This window comes from Trematomus bernacchii, unplaced genomic scaffold, assembly GCF_902827165.1.
Source record: "Trematomus bernacchii unplaced genomic scaffold, fTreBer1.1, whole genome shotgun sequence".
Classification (NCBI taxonomy): domain Eukaryota; kingdom Metazoa; phylum Chordata; class Actinopteri; order Perciformes; family Nototheniidae; genus Trematomus; species Trematomus bernacchii.
This window is the reverse complement of record NW_022987727.1, coordinates 6,868,172-6,881,240: the sequence shown is the minus strand read 5'-3', so window position 1 is coordinate 6,881,240 and position 13,069 is coordinate 6,868,172. Positions and strand designations below refer to the sequence as shown.

Below are 13,069 nucleotides of genomic sequence, written 5' to 3'. Positions count from 1 at the left end.
TATATACTGTATATTTCTATGGAGCTGACATCACCTAGTGTTTGTGTAACACATATGAAATACTCATGAAGGCTCATGCTAAGTCACTTCCAAGTCTCATTTGGACTGTTTTTTTGTTGTATTCAGATTTATCTCAAGGTGAAATGTTTGGGGTTTTTTCACTGTACATCTGGGAGATCAAAGTTCTTATAAACTTTTGCCTTTAGCTGACAATTTGTCACACAACTGAAAATATGTTAATACTAGAGTAAAAGTAGCACTGCTGTAGTTTGATGCACACATTTATTTCACAACAACACAGCTCATAGTCAGATGGAAGTCATCATTCCACCTCGCGCTCCTCCACCTGGGAGAGTGTCACAGAGTGATGAGGTGAAGCGTACTCGGCCAGGTTGGGCAATCCGTGCACCACGCAGCAGCTCAGGGCGCTGCCGGAGGTCTCCAGGTCTCGAGCATCAGACCACTCACCCGTTTCAACATCGAAGCACTCGACGGCACGGACAGTGGAGGAGCCGTTGAAGCCCCCGACCACAAAAACACGGTCATCGATCAACGCGATGCCGAAGTTGCTGCGGCAGCTCAGCATGGAGGGAACAGCATGCCAGGTGTCCGTTTCTGGGCTGTAGGCCTCAGCAGAGCGCAGACGGCTGGTTCCATCAAAGCCACCAACCTTTAAAGAAAATGGGAAATGTGAGGTCAGGACTGCGTCTATTTTTCTGTTTCTGTTGTCCTACCTTATAGTTGATATTTTTGCAAATATGTTTTTATTTGAGAACATTTCTGCCATAAAAGGACTTTTTTCTGTTTTATTTGAGTATAGTCAGTGCTTAATGTGCTTACTGCAAAGACACGGTCTGCATAGGTGACGACCCCCACTCCGCTGCGCCAACTGCCCATGGAGGCGATCAGGGTCCACTGGTTGCTCTCTGGGTCGTAACATTCAGCCGTTGACAGGCAGTAAATTCCATTGAAGCCACCGCATACGTAAACCTGGAGGAAATGAAAGTGATAAGGAATCTGAAGGCAGGAATTCCAAAAAATTGACCTAGTGTCTCTTACAAAGTGTTTTTATAGACTAAAGGCTATTTTCTCACTACTGGGGAGCAAACTAGCCTGTTATAGGAGAGAAAAATAAACAACACTGCATAATATGAGGATCGTAAAGTATTGAATAAATACTTTTTTGGCATTTGTTTTTAGGCTTGATAACAATATTCATTTGGATAATAATCTAGTGAGGCTTGTTAAACATAAATATAATTTGTTTTCTTTAGCTCCGCCCACCTTGCCATGGAGGGCTGCACTGCTGGCATCACTTCTCTCCTCGTGCATGGGCGCAATTAAGGTCCACTGGTTGGCTCTGGGTTGATAGCGTTCAACAGTATTGTGTCGATCCTCTCCATCGTAACCTCCCATGGCATATATGAACCCGTCCATCACAGTCACAGCGACAAAGCAGCGTCTCACATGCATCTGTGCCACCTTCTGCCAGGTGCGCGTCACCAGGTCCAATCTGTGGACAGAGCTGAGCCGCACCACTCTGTCAAAGCCACCGACACAGTAAACCGATCCATCGAGGAACACCGTGCCATGGTAGGCCCGGGGACCCCCCTGGGTGCTGGTGACATTGACCCAGCGGTCAGCACGGACATCGTACGCCTGGATGGCGTTGGTGGGCACTCCGCCTTTCCAGCCTCCAACAGCCAACATGATGGCATAGGGCAGTCGTGGGCGGCCCAAAGGGTTGTAGTGAATAGAATCAAAGTAGCTCATGGTTCGGAGGTCTAGCATGGCATTCAGGGTCCTGAGGATAATGGGTTCACAATCTTGACATTCCTTCACCAATGGGTTGTTGTTGACGCTTTCTATGAAGTTGTCTGGACTCATTAAAGCCAACCTGACCTAGAGACATGAGGAGAGAAGTTTGATTGACATGTTCTCTAATCCATAATTCAAAAGTTATGTCATGGTGATTTAGTGATTCCCCACTTACTTTGGGCAAAAGAAGAGAGATGTATTGTCTGCGTTCCCCAGTTGAGTAGGAGATCCAACCAAGGATGGCCTTAAACACAATTTTCTCCTGCTTTACATTGAGTCTGTCATCCCCAATGATTTGACTAAGTTCTTGTGCAGAGAGCTGCATGAACTCTTCTGAGGCGGCAACAACTTCCTCAAAGTGATTTAGCGTGAAAAGGAAAGCCTTGTTCTTCATTTCAGGGGTGTAGTAGATGTCTGTGAACTTCATGATGCCGATGCAGTTCTGAGGGGTCAGCTGCTGCTCCAGGAGGTCACAGCAGGCTCGTACCACGCCCATTACATTGTACCGGTCTGCTGCTATAAAAAGCTCCTGCACATTTTCTTGTGTGACTGTAACATATTCAGTGTAGGCAAACTCAATTAAGAGCTTCATCACGTCAGCGGACACATTGGGAAAGTCAAACGCCTGATAGTCTGGAGTTGACCAGCGAGTAAACAGGACCCTACGAGGCAGGATGGAGGCAAAACAAGGTTATCTTTTTAAATGGTCTTCTCATAAAATAATAATATAAATATAAACCTCATATATCACTTTTCAGAATCAGATCAGAATACCTTTATTCGTCCCACAGAGGGGACATTTACATTTGTTCCAGCAGAAAAAGTGCCAAAGACAGCTTAATGTTTAAAAAGAAGTAGGTATAAAAAACTGAAAAAAATATTAAAGATAAAATAAATGTTTTTAGATAAGTTTAAAAAAAGAATTACACAATTTACAAAATACAAAAATACACAGCCTGTAACCGTTCTGAAGATGTAGTATCCATATTGCACAGTTATTCACTGAATATATATATATATATTGCACATATTGCACATGGTTGGTGTTTAACAACAAGGGGTGTAATAGTCTGTGTTGTTGTATGTGTGGGGGGGGTCTACTAGGGGCTGTGCTGGTTGTATTACAGAATAACAGGAGAGGTCATTCACTGTACAGATGGGATGGCATTTGAAATGTAATTTCTTTCTCTTTTTGCTCAAATGATGCCCTTAATACTGTGTATATAGTCGTATTTTTCTCATACTGATATTCTGAACAAACTGTGCTGTTGTATTAGCTGTAAAAATGTCTTTACTGTAGGGTATTTTTATTATTTGTACAGCAATTTGGCTCGACCAAAAATCGTTTATAAATGTGCTATATAAATAAAACTTGATTTGATTTGATTTGAATTCAGTGTTGTGTTATACCAGCAACACACACAGTCTCAATTTATTTACGCATGAATATAGGAAATCACAAATTCAACTGAATAGTCATACTGAAATTATTTTTAAACTATTTGTTAATCAGTGTATAAATGTCCTATTAAATACCATCATCATCATCATCATCATCATCATCTGCACAAAAAAAAATCCTAATCCAAAAGAAAAATAAGCTTTTACATGTACTATATGCTTAAGGGTAAATTTGAGAAACCGGCTTGAGATACACTTTTTGTTATATTCCATGGAATGCTCTTAACATCCCGATAGCAATGAATATCTTAAGTGCTTTGACAAAAAATCCATAAAGAAATGTCATCTGTGGAAGCCGTAGTACTGTAAAAAGCACGACCAATCATTTTAGCCGGCCCGGCTAAAATAACTGGATGGCCTACCTGCCTGTCAGCCTTCCATCGGGGCACAAACTTATCTCGTGCCCTCATTGGTCATGTGCGCGTTCGTGTGTGTTGGAGGAGGGGCTCTATAAGGAAGTGGCAGATTTTTTCCGGCTGTGTATTTTCAAATTCTAGCACACTCGAGCTGGTTTCTCCAAAATTACCTACCCCACTTTTAAGTGTGGCAATTTACTTTATATTTTAGTGCAAACTCAATAAACTCAACCATTCTTTTAAAATCTTCTTCTGTTTTTAATGTGTGAATATATCTTCTCTATGATGTCACTTATTAATATTAAGTTGTGTTGCAGTTTGTTAAAGGTCTCCTATTATACTGTTTTTCATCAATATATTATAGGTCTCAGATATATACAAACATGTCTCTGAAGTGTTTGGCTTGAAATACCAAACAGATCACCCATTGTAGCATCCCATAATCCCCTCTGTTTCAGCTCTGTTTCAAAAGTGCTGATTCTCTGTCTGTTACTTTAGATGAAAATAAGGAGCCACTCCCCACGCCCCTCTGAGAGATATTTGGTCAGAAAGAACACAATGGTGCTCTAGGAGGAGATTCAGGTGATAAGGTGGTGGGGGGGGGGGGTACCCTGATTGGTTATTGGCTAATTGTTACACAAGCCAAACAATCGTTATGACATCATAAAGTGGCCAAAATCTGATCAGCTCATTTCCAGACAGGTTTTTATATAAATGGATCAGGACAAAAAGAGAGAGAATCTTTTTTCCTGAAACTTTCAGAGTCTCTTTACACAGAGGGGACACATGCTTATGTATAAAGACATGAAAAGGTGCATTTTGCACAATAGGTGACCTTTAAGTTCTCTTTGCTAAGCCTGCTGCTGTTTTTCTGCTTATTGAAAGTATAACTCTAGTACCCCTCTGTTAACACCCAATAAGGAACTCACTGAAAGAACGGGCTGCAGTTGCAGAGGATGATCTTGTGCACGTGAAACTCAACGTTCTCCACTCTGATCACCGCATCACAAAGCTTTTTTTCAAGACGCAGCTCGTTGTACACGGTCATCTTTGCCCTTCAGTAGGAGAACTTCTACACTTTAAATCTTCAGTGCAAGTTGTGCTCTGGGCTCTCAACCAATGACTCTCCTGAATCTTCTGAGGGTGTAGACTGCTTCACAGGGTTCTAGAATGGGTCATATGTAAACTCACAGAATCTCAACCAGGTTCCAAAGTTCTATGTGGTTCCCATGGTAACAAATGTTCTGTTATCAAGGTCTTTTTTTTAAATGTACAACATATCTGAAAACACAACATACTTTATAACAATGAACAAATAAGACACACCTCTTTTTATTGGATTTCAATGCTTCTTCTATTTTAAATGATTATCTGTATTAACAAAATCTGCAAATGGCATATGTCCTAAGGTATCAGCTGCACACAAAAAACATACAAATATTTATCAATTGGCCTATAATATTCATATAAAATAGAAGGTGGTATACAATCTAAAGAATGAGGTGTGTCTAGTGTAGAAAATATATGTGGAATAGATTTAGAGTCAATGAGCACATGACATGGGAGCTATTTAAATGAACTGAAATGCCCTATTAAAATGGTATAATCCACTCATAACACATCGGTAATGAAACCCCAGATGAATTCAAGGCTGAACCAAACAACAGGTCAAAGCTTCCTCTGTTCACTGTTCTTTACTCTTTAACATTTCACTTTAACAAGCCACAGGAAAGTTCATCTGACATAAAAAAAAAAAGTCCCAAATATCTGTTCTGTGCTGCTGAAGATGATGTGAGTGAGTTTGACCTGCTGTTTGATATTCTGGTTCCAGAATAGTCTTCCAGAGCATTTGAAGCAGCAATTCTCCCCCAGGCGTGTTGCAGCAGCAAATGTTATCTTCTTCAACTTTAGAAAACACTCACCTCAGCGGCAGCAGGAGCCATGATCAGGTTCTTAACTTGTAACAAAAAGAGAAGCTCGTCTAAGTAAAAAAAACTCTGACCTTTTTTATTTACGTTTATAAAAATTATCAAATGTTTTTCTGTATACAGACAAGTTAAAATCAAATATGAGCTTGACATTGATACATATTGCCTAGGACTTGGCAAAATAACTGTTCAGAAAATGATTTGGAAAGGACTTGCTTTTCCTGACACAATCTCAGGGGTTTGTAATATTAATGCTTTGTCTCCTCATCAACACACCTGAGAAATGAAGTGCAGTAAATGTGTTGCTACTTCTCTGTACGTCTACACACAGGTAGGACTGAGCAATACGTATACATTCATATTAATCCTTTTAATATTGTATGTATTAAACACTTCAGAATGTAGCTGCAGAATGTTAGCTTTAATCTATTTCACATAGCAAGAGACGCCTGTTTGAGTTGTATAACAAAACACTTGTTGTGGTACATAGAATATCTTCTTTTTCATCTTGAATGTATTATATTTCATACTGCCCACTCCTCACAAACTAAACCTGGATAATTCTTCTCACCTTGTTGGCCTCTTAAGAAGATATTGTGTTTTTCTAATGGTATCGTGTCATAGATTTAAAGACCAGGGAGGTTACTGGAAAGAAAACAATGTTTTGAATTGTTTCCTCAAACTTCCAGGATTTATTTATAAAAATTAAACCTTGTCTAGTACACACTTATTACATAATTACCATTATTCAAGCTTCTGTCCAAATGAATATATGAAAACAAATATTGACTTGGAAAGTTTTAGTCTGTAAACGAGAAAAAGCTTTCAATCAGGGACAGGAAAAACAGAGCAGGACTATTGACTCTAACTATGAGGACAAAACATGAAGTCTCTGTGTCTATGAAGTATTACTGAAATGACAGTGCTGATGCTGTTGACCGCTCGTGAAGCAAACAGAAAGCAACTTACACTGAACCCAATCTGACATCTTCCCTAATTTTACACACGCATCAAAACCCCCTACGGGTCGATAAAAAACGACAAACTTAATACCCCAAAAATAAAACTAACAAATGGTAAATCCTCTTCACAGTGTAACCTCTGAGAGGTTTGAGAGCAAATGGCCCACCTTTGCTCACTGACTCCACAACATACCACACAGAAAGACACTTTTGATTGACAGCCAAACTGTATGTCTATCGATGCTTCTTCTTAACCCAGCCCCTCCTCATAGAGCCCAGACATTTCCAGCGTTAAATACAAAATAAAAACAAACAGGAAGCAAACTCATTCTAAGCTGGTGGAGTGGAATCCTTGTTGATCGAGAAAGTGCCGGAAGAATCCAGGCTGACAGAGTCTCTGTTCTCCTCTGCAGAGTGTTGTGGTTTAACCAAATGTTGCTTCGAGTGTCCCTGCCTCCCTGTTGTCCTGCAGGTCAGGAGTCAGCAGGTGAGATGTGTCCACACGTGTCCTCTGGCTGGTGACACAGCTGGAAGTGTTCTGTGAATCATACGGGCGGCTGGGTTTGGTGGGGAGAGGCGTGGGGGTAGTTTGTCTGGACCAATGCCTCTCAGTCGTTCGAGAAGAGGTCTCCGGCCGAGGGCAGCGGGGCCAGACCCCCCGTCACGTTGGGAAGGAGAGACAGGTCAGGGAGGCTCTGGATGTGGGACTTTAGCTCTTTCCTAACTTGGGTCACCCTCGCCAGCTTCTGCTTATACTCCTGCGGAGGAGGAGAGGACATAGAATAGATTACAGTTACTGCAACATCAACATGTTTTTCAATTCAAACACAATTGTCCCAGAATGTGGATATAAAAGATAATTAAAGTCACTCAAAGTTTATTTATATAGTCCAATATCACATTTGTCTCAGTGGACTTTACAGTTCGTATAGAATATGAATACGACACCCTCTGTCCATGATTGATTGACTGATTGATTGATAATTCAAGTTTATTCTATCTTGTTACATATTATTTGTATAGTTTTGGCCATCATGTCTATGAGTTATTATTAACCTGGCCTCAAAGTCATTTCTGTTATAATTAAATAGTTGTATACGATCTAGAGAAACTCAAACACCTCAGTTGTTCGAACATTTTTTAAATGTCAGCAATAATTCCTGATCTTAAAGAAAACTTTGTTGGAACTGGAATAAGTAAAAGGTGCAACAGAAAGTCGGTCTGTAAACTGTGTTTGATGTTTATATAAATTACAGTTTAACTGTCCTTTTTAGTGACAAAGTGCTTACTGCTCAAAAGTGTTTTTTTCAGGAACGAATGAAAAGTATGAGCCAATGACAATTGTTAAAGGAGAAACGTACAGAGAGCCTGACAGAGATCTTTGTTTGTTAAAGTATACTGTTTGTGTATGCGATGCCTTGCCTCTAGCTTCTTTTCCCTCTCCATCAGAGCGTCTCTCTGGCTGTTGATGTATTCAGTCAGCATGCGGGCCAGCTGCCTCCGGTCCTCCAGCTCCGCAGCCAGCCGCCCGTTGTACTCCGCCAGCAGCAAACACGCTTCATCCACCGTCTTCGACAGCTTGTCTGCTGCATCCTTGTCTAGATTCATGTCAAACAATAAGGTCACAGAATATGGGATGTATTTTCAGTTTCTATGCAGGGCATTTGGCTGTACACAGAATAAACCTAATTAGCTAACACTTAACTAACACCTGACTCTTAATTCCTATACATTTTACTTTGAATACTGTAATATTGTTTTATTAAGACTTCTTTACAGCTTATTTGACGTTGTATGTGTATCTGACAATTCCTGGTCACATTTTAACAATTGAATTTAAACAATAACAAATCCCAACAATTACAAATCATGTTTTGATATCCATATACTATATATAAATTAGCCCCAGAAAAGTAATGTCTGATTGTGCACTCGGGTCTTACCACCAATCTTCTCCAGCAGGGACACGTCCTGGACCTCCTGTGGCAGCGAGGCGATCTTCTGACGAACTGCTGCGTCGCCTGAGGCTGCGTTCTCCAAATCCTGCAGCGCCTTCACAAGCTCTTCTGTCTGAAAGGGTGTGAAGGGAACAGAAGGAGAAGGTTAACAGGAGCCAGGAAGGAGTGGAGAAGGGTGAGAGGAGACCAGGACAGATACAACGGGGAAATGAGGACTCCTGCATGTTGTGCCATCCAAGTGAAAATCTGTCCTCCTACCAGTTGAGATGCAGAGATGTCTGAGTTGTGAGGGGAGATTTGGCATCTGTAGTCATCATCTTCATCCTCTTCTTCTTCTTCCTCCTTGATCTTGTGATAGCTTCGTTTCACAGCCTTCTTCTCTTCTGCAGAGTCCAGAACAGAAACAGACACTTCATTATGAAGTTATACTAAAAGGAGAATACAATGCAAATTGTGGACTCTTTTATGATGTGTTCAATGTTAAACGACATTCTACTTGAGTGACCTCTAAAGCAGCCTAGTTATGATTTATTATCCTCATACATCAAGATAGACTTCCCTCCCTCTTCATATTACATCAGCTGATTATTACATTATCAGGGATCCTGGCTCTGGGTTTGTTCGTGGTCTCAGATTTGTTTTGGAGGAAACCCACTAATGACAAATCTGGTTGTGTTCCTGCAGTGATGTAACAAACAAAAGATCCAGCAGTCGTCTCACCTGAAGGCCGGGGGCTGTTTGAGTCTTCTATGGCCAGTTTGAGCTGCTGAATGAAGTCTGCTCTGTAGAGGGCTCTCTCTTTCCAGATGTTCAGCAGTCTCTCCATGGGCCTTTTACAGCCGTCATCCGCTTCTCTGCAGGGAGACAGGAGAGGAAGAAGGAGAAATGATTGATTGAAAAGATCATGTTTACAACATAAAACATAGCAACGAGAGTATTTAGCTTGGTAGTCAGCTCCATATTTAGTCTGAGAGACACCTGAGACCCAAATAGTAGAATTATTTTTGTGGGAAAGAAATCAACAAAAGGCAAACAAATCTACTCGCTGTAGAAGCAGGAAGTAGGAGTGCCTAATTAACTATTTCTCCCACTTCATCTATTACAGCTACACAAACACCTGTTTCACAGAGCATTGCAGACGCCTGAAAGCACACAGCGGTCAAAGAACACCTACCTGGCAACATGGGAGCAGGCGTCCACGAGGACAGTCTCAAAGTCTTTGGCGAACTCGGGTCCTTTCTTCTTGCTGTTCTGGATGACGTCGTTGGCTAGATACAGGAACGTCAGCTTCCTGGAGCTTTTAGCTGGAAGTCACATAAAATCATATTTTCAAGATTTAAAACTCACCTTTACACTACGGTCAACCTGTGGGGGACATGCACTCAAACTCGTTTAGTTAAGTTTACTTAATAACTGTATAACCTACTGTAAATATCTTCAACGCATACTTTACTTCAGCAACTATTATTTTTCAGATATTTTGTCAATGTTTCAACGGGTAGCACATGTCTTGAGATGAGGTCAAGCGTCTTAAGTTAACCAACATGTTCTCTTGGTTTAATCCAACCTTATCTAGCTAGGTTCAACATCTCTGAATCACCGCATTTCTCTATATAAACGCTACTAATCTCTGACTAAATGTCTTGTTTTATGTTGCCTCTTTACTCTAATAGTTTCAATAATAAAGAATATTTGTTAAAACTTTGTATGAAGTTGAAGATGTCTATAATGCATTATAAGCTCATTCACAGGGAATGATATTGCATTAGATCTTATTTACAGAGCTGTCCATTTATTTTGAGGCCAAAGTTATGCTTAAGTGTTTAATTGGTGTTTTTAAGACATTATTCAATTTTAGAAACTAAATGTAATTTTCCTTTTTCTGGACTCCTTACATTTTATCCTCGTTTTTGGCAATGTGAAACATTTGGTCACCTTGAGTCATTTTAGAAGTTTCCTAACCCTTGGATGAATTCATTATCAGAAAGTTGGGCATGTAAGGTTATGTTATCACAATAAGGTTTGGAAATGAACTCTTTGCCAATTTCAAACTGTTAAAAATGATTAACTCTACTAACAGGATTTGGTTCATCACTGTTGCAATGTAACTAAGAACAGTTACTCAACCACTGTCATTAAGTAACAACTTAACTTTCACTCTACTACCTTTAAGGGACAAATATTCCACTGCGTTTGTCTGACAGATTTCATTACTTTTAGGATTACAGTTTTCCATAGCTTTAGTGTCCACTACAAACCATGCAATGTAATCTACAACGCAGCAGAAATTAATCCAACAACTTTCAATATAAGACATATTTGTTGCTGATAGAAACCTTTTGTATTGTAAATGTTATATAATTGTATCTTTTGTTTATTTTTGATTGCTATCTGATCCACTACAATTTAGAGGCAAACATTTTAATTATTTGACAGCTGTACCTACTTTGCAGATTTTGACTACTTATACAAATTCTAAATCAACATAAAGATCATGATATACATGTTATAGTTCACACACACAACCCAGCAATGCATATAGTTATTCAAATCAGCTCAACTTAAACTGGGTGCAATATTCAAGTGATGAACACATGAATGCCTGCATAATTACAATCCAGTAATGCAATATAACATAATATAATATGTATATAAATTGGTCATTGTGCAGAATGCACGAGGAGTCATGTGGTAAAAACATTAGTGGTTTTACTAGTACATGCAGTAGGTTTCTGTGGCATTGCTACTTTTACACTTCGTCCATCAAGGTTCACGTTACCAATATCGCGATAAATTGCACAGAAACAACCATATGCAGCATCAGTATACTTTGCTCTCACCTTTCCTCAGCTCTCGGTGCCACACTTTGACGATGAGGCCCGAGTGTTTTCGGTGGTGGATGATCCACAGAGACAGAGTCTGCACGCTCTGCTGCGAGCTGCTCAGCTCCGTCAGCTTCTTCTCCAGAGCCGACTCGGAAAACGACGACATGCCGGTCTAAGTGTGTGTTTCCCCCTTGACCCGAGCGACCCAGACCCGCTCTAAAGCGACAGAGCTCCGACCTAGTTTGGAGAAACTCGCATTGTCATCAAAACTGAAGTTGTGTCGCTAATCTGCAGACATGCACCCTCAAACTGCCCCTGCTTCACCTAACGATATATTTCTATACTTTTTTTTAAGCTCTTGACCCGACTGTATTATCAACCACATCTGCTGAACAAATATAAAAGTTCAAATTTAGTTTTTGAGCTCCTGTGTCTTCACTGTTTGGAGTGTTTGTTTACAGCCAAAGCTAACATTAGCTAGCCTAGCTAAGCAGCCATCTGCAGCGCTGAGCCGAGAGTTTAACCCGGGTTTAAAACACCAGCTTCTGTAATACTAGCGCAGAGTAAGTCTTCGGTCGTGAAATAAGATAAAACAAAAGCGCTAGTGACGGTGAGACTCACAGTTTGTCTTTGCTTGTCTAATTAGGAAGATTCCTTCGAAAAAACGGCCGCCTGCACTTTCACCTCGACATGTGCGTCGCACAGTAGTGACGTAGGCAGAGCCCGGCGTCAGTTTTTTTCAAGGCATAGTAATATATATTCATAACAACGATAACCTCCTCTTATACGCAAGACACGTTGGATAGGAGAGATAACTTCAATTAAATAACATAGATGCTTTGTATACATAATAAGAAGCAGGGACAAATAGTTTCAGTTATGTTTAGAATGGGGTTTATTTGGTCCAGACCCATATTCAGAACTTTGAAATGTTCTTATTTTCTCATGGGGCTCACAGGATAAAGAACATACTTAGAAATCTACTTCTATTTCATTATATTGGAAAAAGTATATTGTTCAGGGCATTAAACTCTATTTAAAAATGTTTGACTAAATCAAAAAGTCATACAATTGTAAACATTCTTAATCAATAGTTTGCAGACGGCCATGTTTGTATTCTTTAGCTATTTTAAAATGGTTTCTTTTTATAAACCTCAATTTAAAGTGTTCTGTTACAATTGTGGGAAAAGATATTTCAACACATATTTATTTAATATTATACATCTTATAACTATTAATAGAATCAAAATGATAACTGAATAAATGAAAACAAATCTGTCACTAATATGTTACTAATGTACTGCTATTACGCTTGTAGCTTAATCAAAATTTTTTGAAAAAAGGAAAGCATGCAAAACCACTCAAACCTTTCTGTGCAGACATGCAAAATGTCCTTGTCCATTTGCCTCCCTAATACCACTGTTGACATAATGCACAATATTCTTGTCAAAACATTGGGTTTGGGTCCTGCACGCAGGGGAGTATCAGTCAAATCGTATGTTTAGTGCAACAGGTGTGTTTACCAATATGAGCCTCAAATTTCAACCAACATGTAAATTTGCTCCACCTTTTTTCCTGAAGTAGGCTACATTTGAACTAAACAACAAACACACGTGCACGTTCTAACTTTTATTATCAAAGGCTCTGCTTGTTAGGCTACTCTTGCCAGACAGTGTGCTTCAAAAAATGTTAACCACCAATGGAAATTAAAATATATTTTAAAGAAGATATCTAACTGCTTAAAATCATTCCTCACCAGCT

General features: G+C 39.8%; 2 protein-coding genes across 3 annotated transcripts; both read right to left on the bottom strand.

Annotated features, from left to right (window-relative positions):
* Positions 1 to 268: 268 nt before the first annotated feature.
* On the bottom strand, positions 269 to 4,683 carry LOC117494297 (kelch-like protein 10). The gene is made up of 5 exons (XM_034145139.1): positions 4,565 to 4,683; positions 1,994 to 2,504; positions 1,285 to 1,902; positions 841 to 990; positions 269 to 670 (listed from the first exon to the last, which is right to left on the bottom strand). Exons 1-5 carry the CDS (start codon positions 4,681 to 4,683, stop codon positions 323 to 325), a joined length of 1,746 nt encoding a protein of 581 aa, XP_034001030.1. The 3' UTR covers positions 269 to 322.
* A 938-nt stretch (positions 4,684 to 5,621) lies between these two features.
* Positions 5,622 to 12,021, bottom strand: rprd1b (regulation of nuclear pre-mRNA domain containing 1B). Of its 2 annotated transcripts, XM_034145355.1 has the most exons (8): positions 11,930 to 12,021; positions 11,324 to 11,545; positions 9,658 to 9,787; positions 9,204 to 9,337; positions 8,742 to 8,866; positions 8,469 to 8,595; positions 7,948 to 8,123; positions 5,622 to 7,283 (listed from the first exon to the last, which is right to left on the bottom strand). In XM_034145355.1, exons 2-8 carry the CDS (start codon positions 11,472 to 11,474, stop codon positions 7,134 to 7,136), a joined length of 993 nt encoding a protein of 330 aa, XP_034001246.1. In that variant the 5' UTR covers positions 11,475 to 11,545; positions 11,930 to 12,021; the 3' UTR covers positions 5,622 to 7,133. The 2 variants fall into 2 exon arrangements, with proteins under 2 accessions (XP_034001246.1, XP_034001245.1); XM_034145354.1 differs by having other exon boundaries at positions 11,324 to 12,015.
* Between the last annotated feature and the right edge of the window lie 1,048 nt (positions 12,022 to 13,069).